The sequence below is a fragment of the Lates calcarifer genome, linkage group LG21, assembly GCF_001640805.2.
Source record: "Lates calcarifer isolate ASB-BC8 linkage group LG21, TLL_Latcal_v3, whole genome shotgun sequence".
NCBI lineage: Eukaryota > Metazoa > Chordata > Actinopteri > Centropomidae > Lates > Lates calcarifer.
The window spans coordinates 20,791,476-20,806,549 of NC_066853.1; the positions used below are offsets into that span (position 1 = coordinate 20,791,476).

Consider the following 15,074-nt stretch of genomic DNA (forward strand, 5'->3'; position numbering starts at 1 on the left):
GATAACAATGATCTATCAATAACATATGCATTTCTTTCAGGAAATAGAAGTGTTTCCAGTTTCACCAAACAGTGAGCGGGCCAGTGTGTTGAGAAGCTGAAATAATTGTGTGTGTGCGGGTTGGGGGATCTTATCACTGTCCTTGTTCTGAAGGTCACAGTGCATCAGGGGTTTTACCCTCTGTTTAACTGCTGCACGTGCCACAGAAAAAAGACCCTGCTAAATACACACTTTAACCTCCTGTAGTTTCATCATACTTTGATGGCACTGAATCTCAACAGCATCTCTGTCAATTTCTAAATCAGCTAACACAAAAAAATGCAATGAAAAGGAAGCGGCTGCTTTACCAACATCATCTAATGACTGTTGTAAAAACTATACTCTGCTTTCAAACACTACCTGCAAAAAGTGTTTTAATTGAAGCCATAAAAAACACATCAAATCATTTCTCACTTGGGCAGTCATTAACACACGACTGTACAACTGGGCTCAGTCATGCAGGGCTGCAAGCAGAGTCTGTGGTCACTCAAAGGGAGTTTTCACTATATTCAGAGGCCTGTTCTTTAGATCATTAATCTCATTGCTCAAGTCAAAGAAAGTTAAGAAAGCAAGAATGTTTTCAACCTGTGTCTTTGTTCACTACTATTACTATTTTTTTTAGGATTTCTTGTAAACCAGGAGTACTGAGTTGTCATGCAAGTCTGTATATCTTCTGTGGAATGGCTAAAAAAATCCAGCAGATTGATGTTGTACAGTATGACATTAAATCAGAGGTTGAGGAATAGCACAGTCCTCTACAAAAAAAAAAAAAAAAAAAAAAAAACACAGCTAACTGACATCGTTTTTTCAATCAGATGGCTTTGTTGACATGACATGTTATTCCCTTGAGTAACTCTTTGAGCATTTAGATACAAATCTATTCCGGTGAATCCCAATTTGGATGCAAAGTAAACAGTTGCAAACCAGCTGATCAACACGGTCTTTGTGGCTCAGTTTGGACTCAGTTACAGTGTGGGTTACATCCCCTTGCAGATGGAGACTTTTATCTCTGACTCAGTTTCACTCTCACAAATGGAGGACAGGCTACAATGGAAGGGGAGCATAAGGTGTTCCTCTAGAACAAGTCCGTCATTGTTCCTCTCCTCCATTTGCATTGAAATAAAATACCTACTTTCGGTGTGCAACAGTACAGCTCTTATTGGTCAGACTCTTCTGAGCGCTGAAGCTGGCGCATGCCCCTGATTCTGCATACCAAGCAACTTGGTGGTTGTGTTACACTTCATTTAAGCATCCGTTTCTGACTCTGTGGTATTTAAGTGCTGAGTTACAAACTGAATTGCCAGTATGAAGAAAGCATGAAAATGAATAAATTCTTAAACAAGTTGTTCTTTTATTTATAATCTTTTAAAAAACTGGAATCTGGAATGATCTGCATAGACATTGTGTGAATTTCTAAAGATCAAACACATCTTACTTATAAAAAAAAAAGCCAAAATCTACAGGTGAAATGTATTAATATTTGAAATTAAATATCAAAAGCAACAACAGATGCCTGCCACTACAAAAAAAATTGCCATAATAAAAACACGTTATGAAGCATTATGCGGCATTATGCTGCATTGAAATGCATGCCATCAAGCATCCATCTACTGATCACAAATTTATTAACGCTGGTTATTGTATCTTCATCTGCACTCACATGCCACATGTTCATACATAGTCTCTTCTGGTGTATCCATTGACTGACATGGTTTTGACAGCTGAGTAGTCCATCCGGGGAGGCACAGAGCTGCCACCACTCGGCGCTGTAGCTGATTTGGGGGGGCAGGAGCAACAGAGCAAGGCCCCCCCCAGAATCAGCAGGCAGGAGGCAGCCCAGCCAAAGTACAGAGCATTACCAAACTCTCTCTTCCCGGTCTCCTCCAGCAGCGGGTCGTAGAAGCCCAGGACGATGGCGTGGGCCGTCCAGGACACGGCCACCAGCAGCAGCAGTCCGGCCACCACGAAGGTTACTCCAGCAGCCACCACAAACCGTGGTTTACTGCTCACGTCCCGACTACAGTTGGTGCACTTCGCACCAGCTACTGACAGACCAATGCCCACGATGCACAGCACCATGGAGACGATGACCAGGGCACGAGCCGCCTGCAGGTCTACTGGTAGCCCCAGCATGGAGTCATGCACCTTGCAGTGCATCTGGCCTGTGCTCTGCACCGAACAGTTCATCCACAATCCTTCCCAGATCACCTGGGAGATGACAATGTTCTGACCAATGAAGGCAGCCACCCGCCACATGGGCAGGCCGCAGGCCACCATGACCCCAAGCCAACCGGCCACGGCCAGGATCATCCCAAGGATCTCCACCCCTGCAGAGTACATAGTGGAAGCTGGGGATGAAGAAGGAGCTGAACAAGACTCTCTCCCAGGGCTCTGTGGATAGAAGGCCCTCTGTGTCCGCAGGCTCAACCCTCTTGAGATGGGGGCGATATTGGATCTCGTTGACTCAAAGTCCTGCGTAAGACTTTTAGTGAGAGAGAAAGAGAGAGGGAGAAACAGATTCTACCTTCTTTATACAGCTTAGACGGCTGAAGGTGGAGTCAGCGTAAGGTGGCATCATGTTTACCCTCAAACTATGCATGGATATGGGGATATTTTAAAAAAATATATAAAATTATGTCACAATCAACTGTGTCTCATGGAAAAAAATCCTGAAAATCAGTATTCTTGCTGAAAACATTTTGTCAACTATCCATAGAATCTTAGTCAATAGTAATAAATATGGTTTGTGGAGGACAGTGTGTCTTAAATCCACCACATTTACAGGGGGGAAAAGCTCAAAACAATGATTAATGTGCACAGTTCTGATTAAACTAATATGCTAGTTGTTTTTAAATCTTGTGAATTTGAGAACGAGTATGTATCTGTGCGCCTGTGACATGTGACAACCTTGAAGAAAAATGCTGAATCACCATCTGAATGAGATCTCCGTGCCAGGAAAAAAAAAAAAGCAACAATGACAGGCCTTGTTTTTGTTGGTCAGCCACATAATTCCACCTCAGAGAAGAAAAAAACACACAGGGTATAAGTTAACAGGGCTGATTATCAGTCTGCATGATTGACATGTTTTTCTTAAAACTAAGGGTATATGGTTATTTATTCAAATAAACAAAATGCAACCAGAACATCAGCCCTGTATGACCTGGTGGATAATATTCTTTTGAATCTACGTGGGACACACTAAGGCAAACTTTAAGCCATAAATGCATACCTGGGACTTAATGGTGGGTCGTCTGTGGAACTAATCCCCTAAGTAAATATCCCCTTTGTGTATGATCATTTATTGGGAACCTTTAAGGACAGAGAGCACATTTAGCTTTGGGCTAAAACTGTTATTTAGCAAGTTTAATAAGTCAATTAAAATACACTAGTCAAACCAAAAAAAGTAAAAATAAATAGATGAATAAAATCTCAGCTCTCTCAAAAATGATTGAGCATAGTCTCTTTTCATATATATATTAGTGTATCACAGCTGTTCTGTCTTTATCTGAATCCATATCAGCCTTTTATCATGCTGACCACTTGATGAATCAAAAAAATTCCTTAGCAGGTGGGAGGATCTCCTAAAATATCTAGAAGAGCTTCTTTGTTAGACAACAGGACCACTGAGGTGGGCTGACAGGTGAGCTCTCTGTCATTACAGGCTTTTCTCTAATTAACAGGGGTCACCTGGGGTCAGCAGTCAGAATGAGCATCTCTGTTATCTTGCGGTTAACCTCCTCCACAAACACACACGCATACATCCCTCCCACACAAACACAGGCACACACCTGACAGGAAGTTTAGCTTTTCATTTTAGCTGTGAATGATATTACTGTAATTTGCATTATTGTACAGTAAGATGAATAATATCAAAAACATGGACAAAATTCTTCCATTAGCTTGAATATTTTACTTTAGTTCAGAAAATGTGACTTTTTAAACTTAAGCTTTAGTGACTATTACACTTCTAGTAATCTGACATTAAACACATTCCTACAAGTGTTATTGGCCTATTGAGAGATACATTTACAAACTACCTTTGAGAAATACTGTTTATTATAAAAAGCTAAGGTGAGGAAGTAGTAAGAAAAGATTAAAACATCTGCTCAGAAACAATGCATATAAGCACTGGGGTAGACTTGACACAGTCATTTCCTGAGAATGAGAGTAACTGTCTATGTGCCTCACTTTGTAAATGTACTGTGTGTTTTTACAGGCAGAGGGAGCCACTATTGCATTATACGATATATTTGTTGTGTTGATCTTGTTTGCCTGGATTTGCAGAAAACACCCTGTATTAGGATTCTGGTTGTATCTGCTTAGTTAGTGTGAAGTAACATGTTTGCATTACTGGTTATTGGTTTATTTATTTGTTCATTATGTCACTGTTAACACACAAAAATCAGGTTTGCTGAGTCAGTAACAGCAACTTGTATTTCTTTTGTCTTACAGCACTGGAAAAATTTTCATTGTCAGTTCAATTTAATGATTTTATAATTTGGTTTAATTTGTTGCCTTGTGTGAAAGAATTACATAACTTGAGTTTTAAAGGTACTCCATAAATACAGATGCTTATTATTTGCAACTGGCAGCAGTCCCAGTCCAAGGAGTGTAAGGAGTGGTGTTAAGGAGTATTTCCAAGAAAAGACATTTTTGTGCCTTGAAGTGGCGGAGCACCAGAAAAAGTCAGATAAAATCAGATACAGCTTGAATAACCAAACATGATTGGATACTGCATCTGAAAACCACCTACATCTGCTTTGCTGTGTTTTTTTTTTAACCTTTATGCATCAATCAGTCAATGACCATGATAACAGGTTTTCCACAATGTATCTAAAAACATAAGAATGCATGATCAAATATGCAATTACCTGTTATAAGTCATTATGAAACATGTGATATATCTGATTAAACAATATCTTGCTCAATTTGACGCAAAAAACTTATTCACGTCTTAACTTTTGCAATGCTCTGTCCACTTGACTCTCCAATAAATCTTTCCATACGCACTCCACTATTACAACACACAGACTTTTAATGAAAATGAATTAGTATTACCATCATTTGGTTCTCTGTGGCTGTAAGATTTGACTTCTAAACTTTATTATTGTCTTTCGGGGTCTTGATTTGCACCTTTATACAGCTAACTGTGTATGACACACTAGATTTATCTGCAGTAAAATGTATAGGGACACTGCCTCTGTTTTTGTTTGTTTGTTTGTTTGTTTGTTTTGTTTTGTTTTTGTTTTTGTTTTGTTTTGTTTTGTTTTTTTGCACCAAGTTTCAGGAAAAGCATGTTGAACGCTTATATAAATCTTCCTTAATGTAATTTAATTTAAAACATTTCTCGTGATTTTTTGTGAAGCAGGGGCTTTTATTAAAATGAAGTCACATGTGAGACTGACATTTATGCATGTATTTAAAATTCAAATAAACTACAGTTAGATTCAGTTCACTGAATGTCATACTATATTTACTGAGTCATGCACACCCTCATTACTCTACAGTAATTCTCCAGAAATCGCATGCTGTGATGTTTTTATCTACACCAAACATGGCCATTATTTAGGGAGTTCACCACACTTACAGCAGGTGCACCTACCTGATCAGACCTTTTCCTGAAAATCTTCATGTAGCCACTTGCAGAGCACATTGCTAAACATTCACCTGTTATGGGAGCGGGAGCCAGCCTGACCGGTTTCCATGAGGCACTGGTGTCTGCTGTAGGTTGTTGTTTCTTCACAGTAAGCATTCTTCAATTCTGACTACTATTAGAATGTTCCTTGTGACCACTTGTGTCTACATTTAATTCAAACCTTTCTTTCTTTTGATTTTGTTTATTGTTGTGTTTGTTTCACCACTGATGTATGATTATAAAAAAGCACAGGGACAAATTATTAAAGCCCATAGACTGCATTCCAGTGACGCACGACAAATGTGACAAACCAAGGACAAACAACATGTACTAGGAAGTAAAATAATTGATGATAACTGATAAAAAAAAATAAGGACGCAATAGTTACTTCTGCATCAAAGTCAGTAAAGTCCCAGTCCCTATTATATGCCAATGAAACTGAAAGTTTCCACAGGCCAAAAAACAAATCCCCAGTCACTCCCTATTTCACAACAAAAAATGACTTAAATTCTGACTCGTGTTGCAACTCATTAACAAAATGTGGGTGTTCAGAGAAGTATCTGAGCCACTGCATTCTGAGAAAAGAAAATAACAAAACAGATAAAGAAATGTCTCATATGTGGAGATCATACTTGTGAGATATACTTTTGATGCTATACTTCACCAGATCGCCTGTGAAAGATCTGTAAAAATCTCTTTTATCACTGCTTCAGTCTCCTGAAGACGTCAGGTTACTGTTTGGGTCATGTGATAATGTGTCATGTCCGAACACGCATGACTCACTGAAGCTCCCACTAAGATACTTACCGTGCCTAAATTACCCACTGAAACTGTGACTGTACCTGGACAATGGCCTCAGGGCTCGCTATGATGACATCACATAGGCACACATACTTCCCACTCTGGTACATGAAACTTCTGTTTTTTTTTTTCTTGAAAAACCCAAACAACGTAACTAAAGACAATTCTCATTACATTACTTTTTTTTCATACAGGACTGAAGGCATATGTCCTTCATGTCTCACAGGGTGTCATAACTTTCATGCACAAATCAATAAAATATCACTTTGCATGGTTACTGTCATTATTCTAAGCTAAATAGGGATATTTCCCTGGCTATTAAAATTTCTCTACCATGGTTTTTTCAACCAAGATTATTGTTTCTGTTACAATGACAATAGTACGACTTCAAAAGTACAGACTAACATGTTCTAGTATTTTCTACCAAGATGCACAACATTCATGTCCAACACATTAGCAACAAAAATACATTAGAAACAAATGTGTTTTTTGATTAGAAACAAATCTGTTTATGTTCCTCACAAAAAAGTTCCCAACTGCAATTACAATAAATCCTCAGTTTTTGTTGAGACTGTTGATTTAATTTCATGATCATTTTGGAGGCTGTAGTTTATGGTACCTTCATGAAGATTATACTATATGACTGTTGTAATAGACTACATTAGTGTTAGCATGTTGTACATGTTAAACTGGCTAGAGAGGAAAAGCTTAATAGCCAAATTAAGACACATAAGCCCTTGTTTGCTCTGCAGGTTGATAATGCATTTTTAACTTTGCAGTATATGCACCCAGCCAGTTTAACAGAAGGGTTGGACGCCTGAGTGAAAGCCAAACCCAGCCGTTACTGTGAAGCCTGGGCTTGCCTCAGTCTACCTGCTGACACTTGTCATTTCGGCTCCCTCTGGCAGTTTCTCACGGCTGCTGGAGTCAAGTATTTCTCCTGTTAAATTTGTACTGTTACCCTTCGAAAAGTTGCCTCAATGAGGAATGTATGCAGGTGAACACTCAGACATTTTGACACAGTGGTGTTTACTTTCAAAAATGCAAGCAGTTTCACACCACCAGTAGCATGACTTCATTTTACTTTATCAGTCTGATTTAAAAAAAAAAAAAAAAAAGATTACCCACATATAAGATTATTCAATTCTGTATGCCTTGTGAGCATACAGAAGTTGTTGCATGTGTATGAGTGCCTTGTTTCCTGTGTGTAAATTTTGTGCCTGAGTGAGGCCTATCAAGACACCCACATCAGGACTAATCTCACCCTGAAACCATCTCTCCTCAGGGTCTTAATTGTGGAAATTCCTCCCTGCCTCCTTGTGTGTGGAACCCAATCTCCATAGCCAGGCCGAAGTAGCTTTAATGATCTTACCTTGGATAAAATAGAGGCATTATAGTCCTAACGGCAGTTTTGGCCCTTAAACACTGCCTCTATTCATTTCTGAAACAATCTGATTCTCCCTCTACCTCTCTTTGCCCCCTCTCACCATCCCCTCTTTTGCAACAGTTTGTCAACTGGGATCACTTGGCATGGTGTTTGCCATTTCTTCAACATTTCTCCTGATGTCTTCTGCTGTGGAAAACTATTAATAATTCAATTGGGACCTGGGCTGGAGAGCATATATTTTTCTCCAAAGACAACCCATAAGAGCAGGCTGCAACCCTTCAACCTTTAAGGACTGACAACACTAAAGGTCAGTTTTGTTCTCTCCTTATTTTCACCTGCACTACGTCTTTTCTTTTCAAGCATGCTCATATAAAATGTTAGGTGTATTTTTAGTGCTTGATATTGATAGATAAATGAAAGCAACTCATGTTATTGTTGTTTTCCTTTTTAATAGCATCAAATAAAAAAAAAAATCTGTTTGTTTTTGTTCTCTTCTTCATGGGCATGTCCTTTGGCTGTGCCAATGATGCTATTCTATTACACTGCTGTGTGGGTAGGTCTGTTTTACATTTGTGCAAGTGTACTTCATAAGTTAGATTTGTGCAATAAATATCCGAGGGTACTGGGACTGATTACTACCACGATAGTCTGCGCATTTACCCAAGCAGCTGCATTTTTTTTTAGTTTATAGCTTATTAAAATCACTTATTTATCAAGGACATTATGGAAACTTTAACAATATTTTGTGTTTGTGTGAGCTGACATTTACTGTTAAATATTTGAAGTAGTGGCCAAGAATTTGGGCTCAACCAATATTGTCATTTTCATAGTAACAAGGCTGATTAAATTCTGTTTACTCTGTATTTAATTCTAAAACTGAGACATAGCAATAGTGACGAAAGAATGAGAACAGTATTTTTGTGCACTTGTAACTGTAACTTGTAAGCATGTTCAGGTGGATGTATACTTTACACTTTTCACTCATACACATACAAAAGCATATGTGTTTCAACCTGAAATTCCCTCAGCTGTGAAGCTCAGAGAGGCTCAGATGTTAACAGACGACATCAGGAGCAAAATCCCAACAACTTTTTCTTTTTTTTTTTTGTTGCAGAAAAAAAATCTAAACTTTTGTTTTGTTTTTTTTTCACATCACGAATGTGGAGGTACTGGAAATAACAGATAACTTGACCTGAAACTCTCTCTCTTTCATTTTAAGTAGAAGTAAAATCTGTAGGTTTACGAAATAAGACCACTTATAGGAGCTTGAAAATGCAAAATGCATGTAAAACTGTTTAAACCAAAGGGTTCTTTATGGTTCCTCAAAGAGTGACATTTTATACCGGCGTGTTTATCACTTGACATCAGCATTGTTGTGTATTCAATCACTGTTTCCACAGTACATAACAGAGAACAGGTAGAAAAACAAAAAACCTACCTACCTAATTGCCAAATCCATAATTTTGAGGGTGTGGCCAAATTTATTTCTGAATGTCTGTTAAACTGCTCCTTGTACCTCTTAGTCACAGCATGGCTGTTCAACCTGACGATTACCTAACCGAGACAAACACTGACATGATGACACATGCCCAGGGCTGGGTGTTGGGGGGGTGAGGGTAGTCATCACGTCACAGTTGTGTGACAGTGTGTGTCAAGCCCCTCCCGAGTTAAGTGTATAAAAGATCCACTCCAACCTTGCCTAAATATTTACTCTTGGGGTTCTCTCAAGCAAGAGTTAACTGACTACCAGAGACACAACTTTTGGACCTTTTCTTGAGCATCTGTGCAAGAAGCTTTCTGAGGAGACATGGTGTCAGCCGGCTTTCAGATGTTGGGCATTGCCCTTTGCATTATTGGATGGATTGGGGTCATCGTTACCTGTGCTCTACCCCAGTGGAAAGTGACAGCATTTATTGGCCAGAACATTGTCACGGCTCAAACGACCTGGGAGGGGATCTGGATGAGCTGCGTGGTCCAGAGCACGGGCCAGATGCAGTGCAAGGTTTATGACTCGATGCTGGCTCTTTCCCAGGACCTTCAGGCTGCCCGCGCCCTCATCATCATCTCTCTTTTGATTGGCATCATTGGCATCCTCTTGGCCATCACAGGCGGCAAGTGCACCAACTGTGTAGAGGATGAGAGCTCCAAAGCCAAAATTGGCGTGGCAGCTGGTGTGATCTTCATTATTTGTGGTGTTTTGTGTCTCATCCCGGTGTCCTGGACAGCAAACACCATCATACAGGATTTCTATAACCCTCTAATGTTGGGTTCTCAGAAGAGAGAGCTGGGAGCTGCACTCTTCATCGGATGGGGAGCCTCCGCCCTCCTCATCCTAGGTGGTGCACTCCTCTGTGCCAACTGCCCTCCCAAGGATAACTACTCTGCCAAGTACTCTGCTCCCCGTTCATCTGCACCCAAGGACTACGTCTGAGGAGAAAAAAGCAAAATGAGAAACCCAAGAGACTGAGAAAAAGACTTGAATCACATACTTTGTGGTCCATGAGATTGATTCATAATGCCACATTGTATGTAAGTATGATTTGAATTTCAAATTGGTTTTATAGTGCTCACAGTTTGGTTTGATACTTTCATGTCGAGTTACAGCACCTCTGGATTTCGTTCATCAGTGCCAAGACAAAGAAATGTGTACCACACCCAGACAGCTATTTCTGTGGACTGAGAAAAAAAAAAGAAAAAGAAAAGATGGCATAAATATTGAAACAACTTCAACTTGTTACACTGATACATTTTATTTTCTTTAAATGTCATTGTTTTTGTGTGCTTTGACATATCATTTCATTTTAAAATATGCTTTATGTGTGACTGTCTGAAAATGTAAATAAATGTTTTTTATCAACATGAACTTATGTTTTGTGTGTTCTTATAGATTATAAAACAGTTTAATCCTAAGGTAAAATGAAGTCTTCTAGATGAAGACATAAGGGTGGGGTTCTGACGTACACAACCCACAGATTCTAGGTGATAGATATCTAAATACAATGATTCATATTTTCCACAAGTGAAAAAGTTCTGCATATCTACTTGTCTTACATTAAATCCTCATTATATTGTTAAAATACTCCTCTTTTTTTCTGGTGTAAGACTAAAAAGTGAAGTTATTTTATAATACAATATAATAATTTAAAAAGTATCAAAATACACTCAATACAACACAATATAATATTACATTATTATTATTATTGTTTTTGTGGATTCACTCTGGCTCTCTGTATAATCCTTATGAATTATGATATGCATGCATATTTTCTACTACAATGAATGATCATAATTTCCCTGTATAACCAACACCAAGTTCCATCTTCACAGAAAAAATAGTTCCTATTAGCTCTAAAACGAAAACTTTGAAAGCTGTGTGCTCTGAGTCATTTAGTGAAGTACTTGCTGTCTAAGCTATTACCTGTCCGACACTGCCACCTGCTGTAAAGGAAAAAAAAAAAAAGACATCCTGTATTTTCTCTCACACCCATGCTCATGTATTGTAGGTAACAGTAATTTTTGAAATCAAGTTTCCAGTTTAATTATCCTATAATTAGAATTAAGCTAGAATTAAACATTACAGTTTAATAGTACAATAGTTTTATCCAGTTTTCCCATTGGATAAGTTGAACATTCACCACATTTACTGTTCAGTCTTAAGTAAGTTATTAATTTTGTTTATTTGTTGTTGTTTTTTCTTTTTGAAAAGTTGGGTTAGTTACTCATCCATCATATCACTGAATAAACTAGAGACTGAAAGATTAATTGACAGGTAGAGTTGTTGTTTGTATCTGACCTTGAAGCTTTGGATTTCTGGCAGGTCAGCACTACTAAAGGTCACTGGGTCTCTGTTTGTGGGTAAACTCCCTCTAGCCAATGGGAGCTGAGGATTGTGGTATCACATACCCTCATGTCTCTGTACCCTCTTCTCACACAACAACCTATAAATACAAGCTCACAGCATTCCACTTGTTCTTGTTTTTGGATTTTAAACGTGTGAGGAGCAAAGCCGACGAGATGGTTTCTCAGGGGATTCAGATCATCGGTATATCGATGTCTATGATTGGCTGGTTCATGGTCATCGTGGTGTGCGCCTTGCCCATGTGGAAGGTCACTGCTTTCATTGGAGCCAACATCATCACGGCTCAGACCATCTGGCAGGGCATGTGGATGAACTGCGTGGTGCAGAGTACAGGCCAGATGCAGTGCAAGGTGTACGACTCCATGCTGGCTCTGCCCCATGACCTGCAGGCCGCTCGTGCCATGATCATCATCTCCATCCTGACTGGAATCTTTGGAGTAGTCTTGTCAATCGCCGGTGGGAAATGCACTAACTGCATTGAGGACGAGCGATCCAAGGCAAAGACTTGCATCCTGGCTGGAGTTTTGTTCATCGTCTCAGGGGTGCTCTGTCTCATTCCGGTGTCCTGGTCTGCCAACACCATCATCGACAACTTCTACAACCCACTGCTGCTTAATGCCCAGAGGTATGAGTTAGGGGCGGCACTGTATATTGGCTGGGCGGCTGCTGCACTGCTGTTGATGGGAGGGGGACTACTTTGTTGGAACTGCCCACCCAAACAACACCCCCACTATGTACCCAAATTCACACCTGTGAAGTCAGCCTCCACATCAAGGGAATATGTATAAGATGGTTTTCGCTTCGTTCGCGGATCCTGTAGGTCACAGGAATTGCAGAGGGAAATAATAGTTTGCTGTATAATTTAAACATGTATTCAAAGGCAATATAAATATGGCATGAAATTACAGCTTGCCTCGTGAGGTTTTATTGCACTGTATTTGTTAAGTTGACCTTTCTCGCAGTGGACATTTTGTCTCTTCAAACAATTGGGATTTTAGTTATAAACAATGATTGCACTCCATTTAGTTGTGCCCACAGGCCTTGGGACTGTGCATGCTGGTTGTCACACCTAGATGGAATATCATTATCGAAGTTACCACTGTGCTATTTCTGCTGTCTACTTAAACACTAAAGCATTAACTTGACCAATGATTATGTTTTATTTTAAATGTCTAAAATGTAAAACTGAAATATCCTTTGATATTTTGAATTCACATTGTATATCTGGTTGATGAATAGCTAGGATTTGTATCATGATTATAATTAATCTGTGTAAATATTTTGTCCGATTGTTATAAGGATTCCAAAGTGTATGTTGATTGTCATTTACATCACAGCATCTCAAAAAATAAAGGCAGAATAAATACAGCCTCCCTCATGTATAAATAAATGCTCTCTCTTGCAAAACACTGTGTTTTGCATAATATGTGCATTTTTATGTATGGTCCTTTTCATCTCTGTTGCCTGAAAAATCCACATTCAGGTCTATGAATGTCTGAAAGCTTAATATTCCTGCTTGTGAAGATTACAATTTTCTATCACTGTAAATAAAGCATATTCTTAATGGATGGTTATTGTTTGCTTCATGTCATTCTAGTCAACATCATGAGGTTAGGTAAAGAGATGATTGCGCAGTAATGTAGTGAACATAGTGATCTATAATTATACAAGGAGCAGGTTAAATAAGCCATCACTGCAATAATTCCCATAGGAAACAGGATGCATGCGCATATAAATGAAATACATTTCTTTCTTATGTCAGTGTTTGTGTATTCACTACTGTGGCACTGTTAACTGCTTTGTAAAGACCTGAAGGAGACTGGACACAGTACAGATAATGTGAGGAATCTGGCTGGATGGGTAAGTCGTTCCACTCACTGCTTTCAGGTCAGAGGTAAGGACATTCTGACTCCACCTTCAGGAAAGACAGACATCCTTGCTACTGGAAAATGTGCCACTGTCCTTATCCACCTAAACAACCCGAGCAAAGCTGATCCGCTCCTGAAACCTTACAGTCTTCTGCTTCTGTTCAGCTCCAAGTGACTCAAGCAAGACTTCATCATGGTTTGTGAGAGACGACAGATAGTGGGCTTTGCCATGACCATCATCGGCTTCTTGGGGGCCATCACTGTATGCGCTCTGCCTATGTGGAAGTTCAAGGTGTTTTTTGGAAAAACTGTGACAGAGCCGCTCATCTGGGAAGGCTTATGGATGTACTGTGTGGTGAAGAGCACGGGCGAAATGCAGTGCAAGGGGTATGATTTTAACTATGTTCTACCTCAGGACCTTCAGGTTGCCAGAGCTCTCATGGTCATAGCCATCATTGCTGCAGTTGTTGGGATCGTCCTGGGTATTTCTGCAGGAAAGTGCATCAACTTTGTGAAGGAACCAAGAGCCAAAGCCAGGGTGGCCATAGCTGCTGGAATTGTGTTCATTTGTGCTGGTATTCTCATCCTCATCACTGTCTCCTGGTCTGCCTACACCATCAGCACAGGTCACAACCACCTTACAGATGATGAATGCTGCGACAGATCTGGGGATTGCGCTTCTCCTTGGCTGGGGCACAACTGTGCCTCTGATCCTGGGAGGTGCGCTCCTCTGCAGCTCCTGCCCACCAAAAGGACTAAGGTCCAGCACTAAGAAGGTGAAATAAGGAAGACAATAGTGATTTATGGATTGCTATTTGCTGTACACTTTTCACCTGTACCACTTTGTGTGTATAACGTGTGTAAAACTGGGCATCTGTTTTTTTTTCCAATCTCAGCCATCTCATCTTCAGCTTGTTCAGAAACTCAACTACCAGAAGTATTAACAAATTCTAAGAGACAAGATTCCATCCTTGCTACACTCCACTGGCTACCTGTTAGTATACAATTGATTTTAATCTTTACTGATCACTTTTAAAGTCTCATATGATCTTGCTGACATCAGCAATATAGTGTTTTTAGTCACAGCAGAAAAAATGTAGAACCACGATTACACCACAAGTATCCATCATGAATTTTGTCCCTGCCATCACCAGCTTTCACAAAACAAGCTCTCCTTACTTGGATTCCAGTGTCATAGCGTGGTTTCATTCCCTCTGCACAGGCTGTTTGTCTTGCTTACAAGAAAGGAGCCACATTTAAAACTCAGAGAAAATGATTACCAGCAAAAATGTTTTCTTGAGGTAAAAAATTAACTTTTATTTGTTTTGGATACTGTCCTGAGATCAGACATCTGGGAATCCAAACAAGTAAAATCAGTGTGAGCTAAATTAGACATGTTCAAATGTCTCAAACCAGCAGTGAGTTTAGTTGACACAAAGTGAAAACATGGATGATACCAATGACTTGTTACAACCATCCAAGTAC

At 39.5% G+C, this 15,074-nt stretch overlaps 2 protein-coding genes and 1 pseudogene across 2 annotated transcripts; 2 read left to right on the forward strand and 1 right to left on the reverse strand.

The window, feature by feature from the left end:
* Positions 1–1,334: 1,334 nt before the first annotated feature.
* On the reverse strand, positions 1,335–2,539 carry LOC108876174 (claudin-4). Its single transcript, XM_018665517.2, has one exon. It carries the CDS (start codon positions 2,377–2,379, stop codon positions 1,711–1,713), a length of 669 nt encoding a protein of 222 aa, XP_018521033.1. The 5' UTR covers positions 2,380–2,539; the 3' UTR covers positions 1,335–1,710.
* Positions 2,540–9,548: 7,009 nt separating this feature from the next.
* LOC108876178 (claudin-4) lies at positions 9,549–13,289 on the forward strand. The gene is made up of 2 exons (XM_018665522.2): positions 9,549–10,155; positions 11,877–13,289. Exons 1-2 carry the CDS (start codon positions 9,670–9,672, stop codon positions 12,507–12,509), a joined length of 1,119 nt encoding a protein of 372 aa, XP_018521038.2. The 5' UTR covers positions 9,549–9,669; the 3' UTR covers positions 12,510–13,289.
* Positions 13,290–13,474: 185 nt separating this feature from the next.
* On the forward strand, positions 13,475–14,963 carry LOC108876179 (claudin-4-like; annotated as a pseudogene).
* The last annotated feature ends 111 nt before the right edge of the window (positions 14,964–15,074 follow it).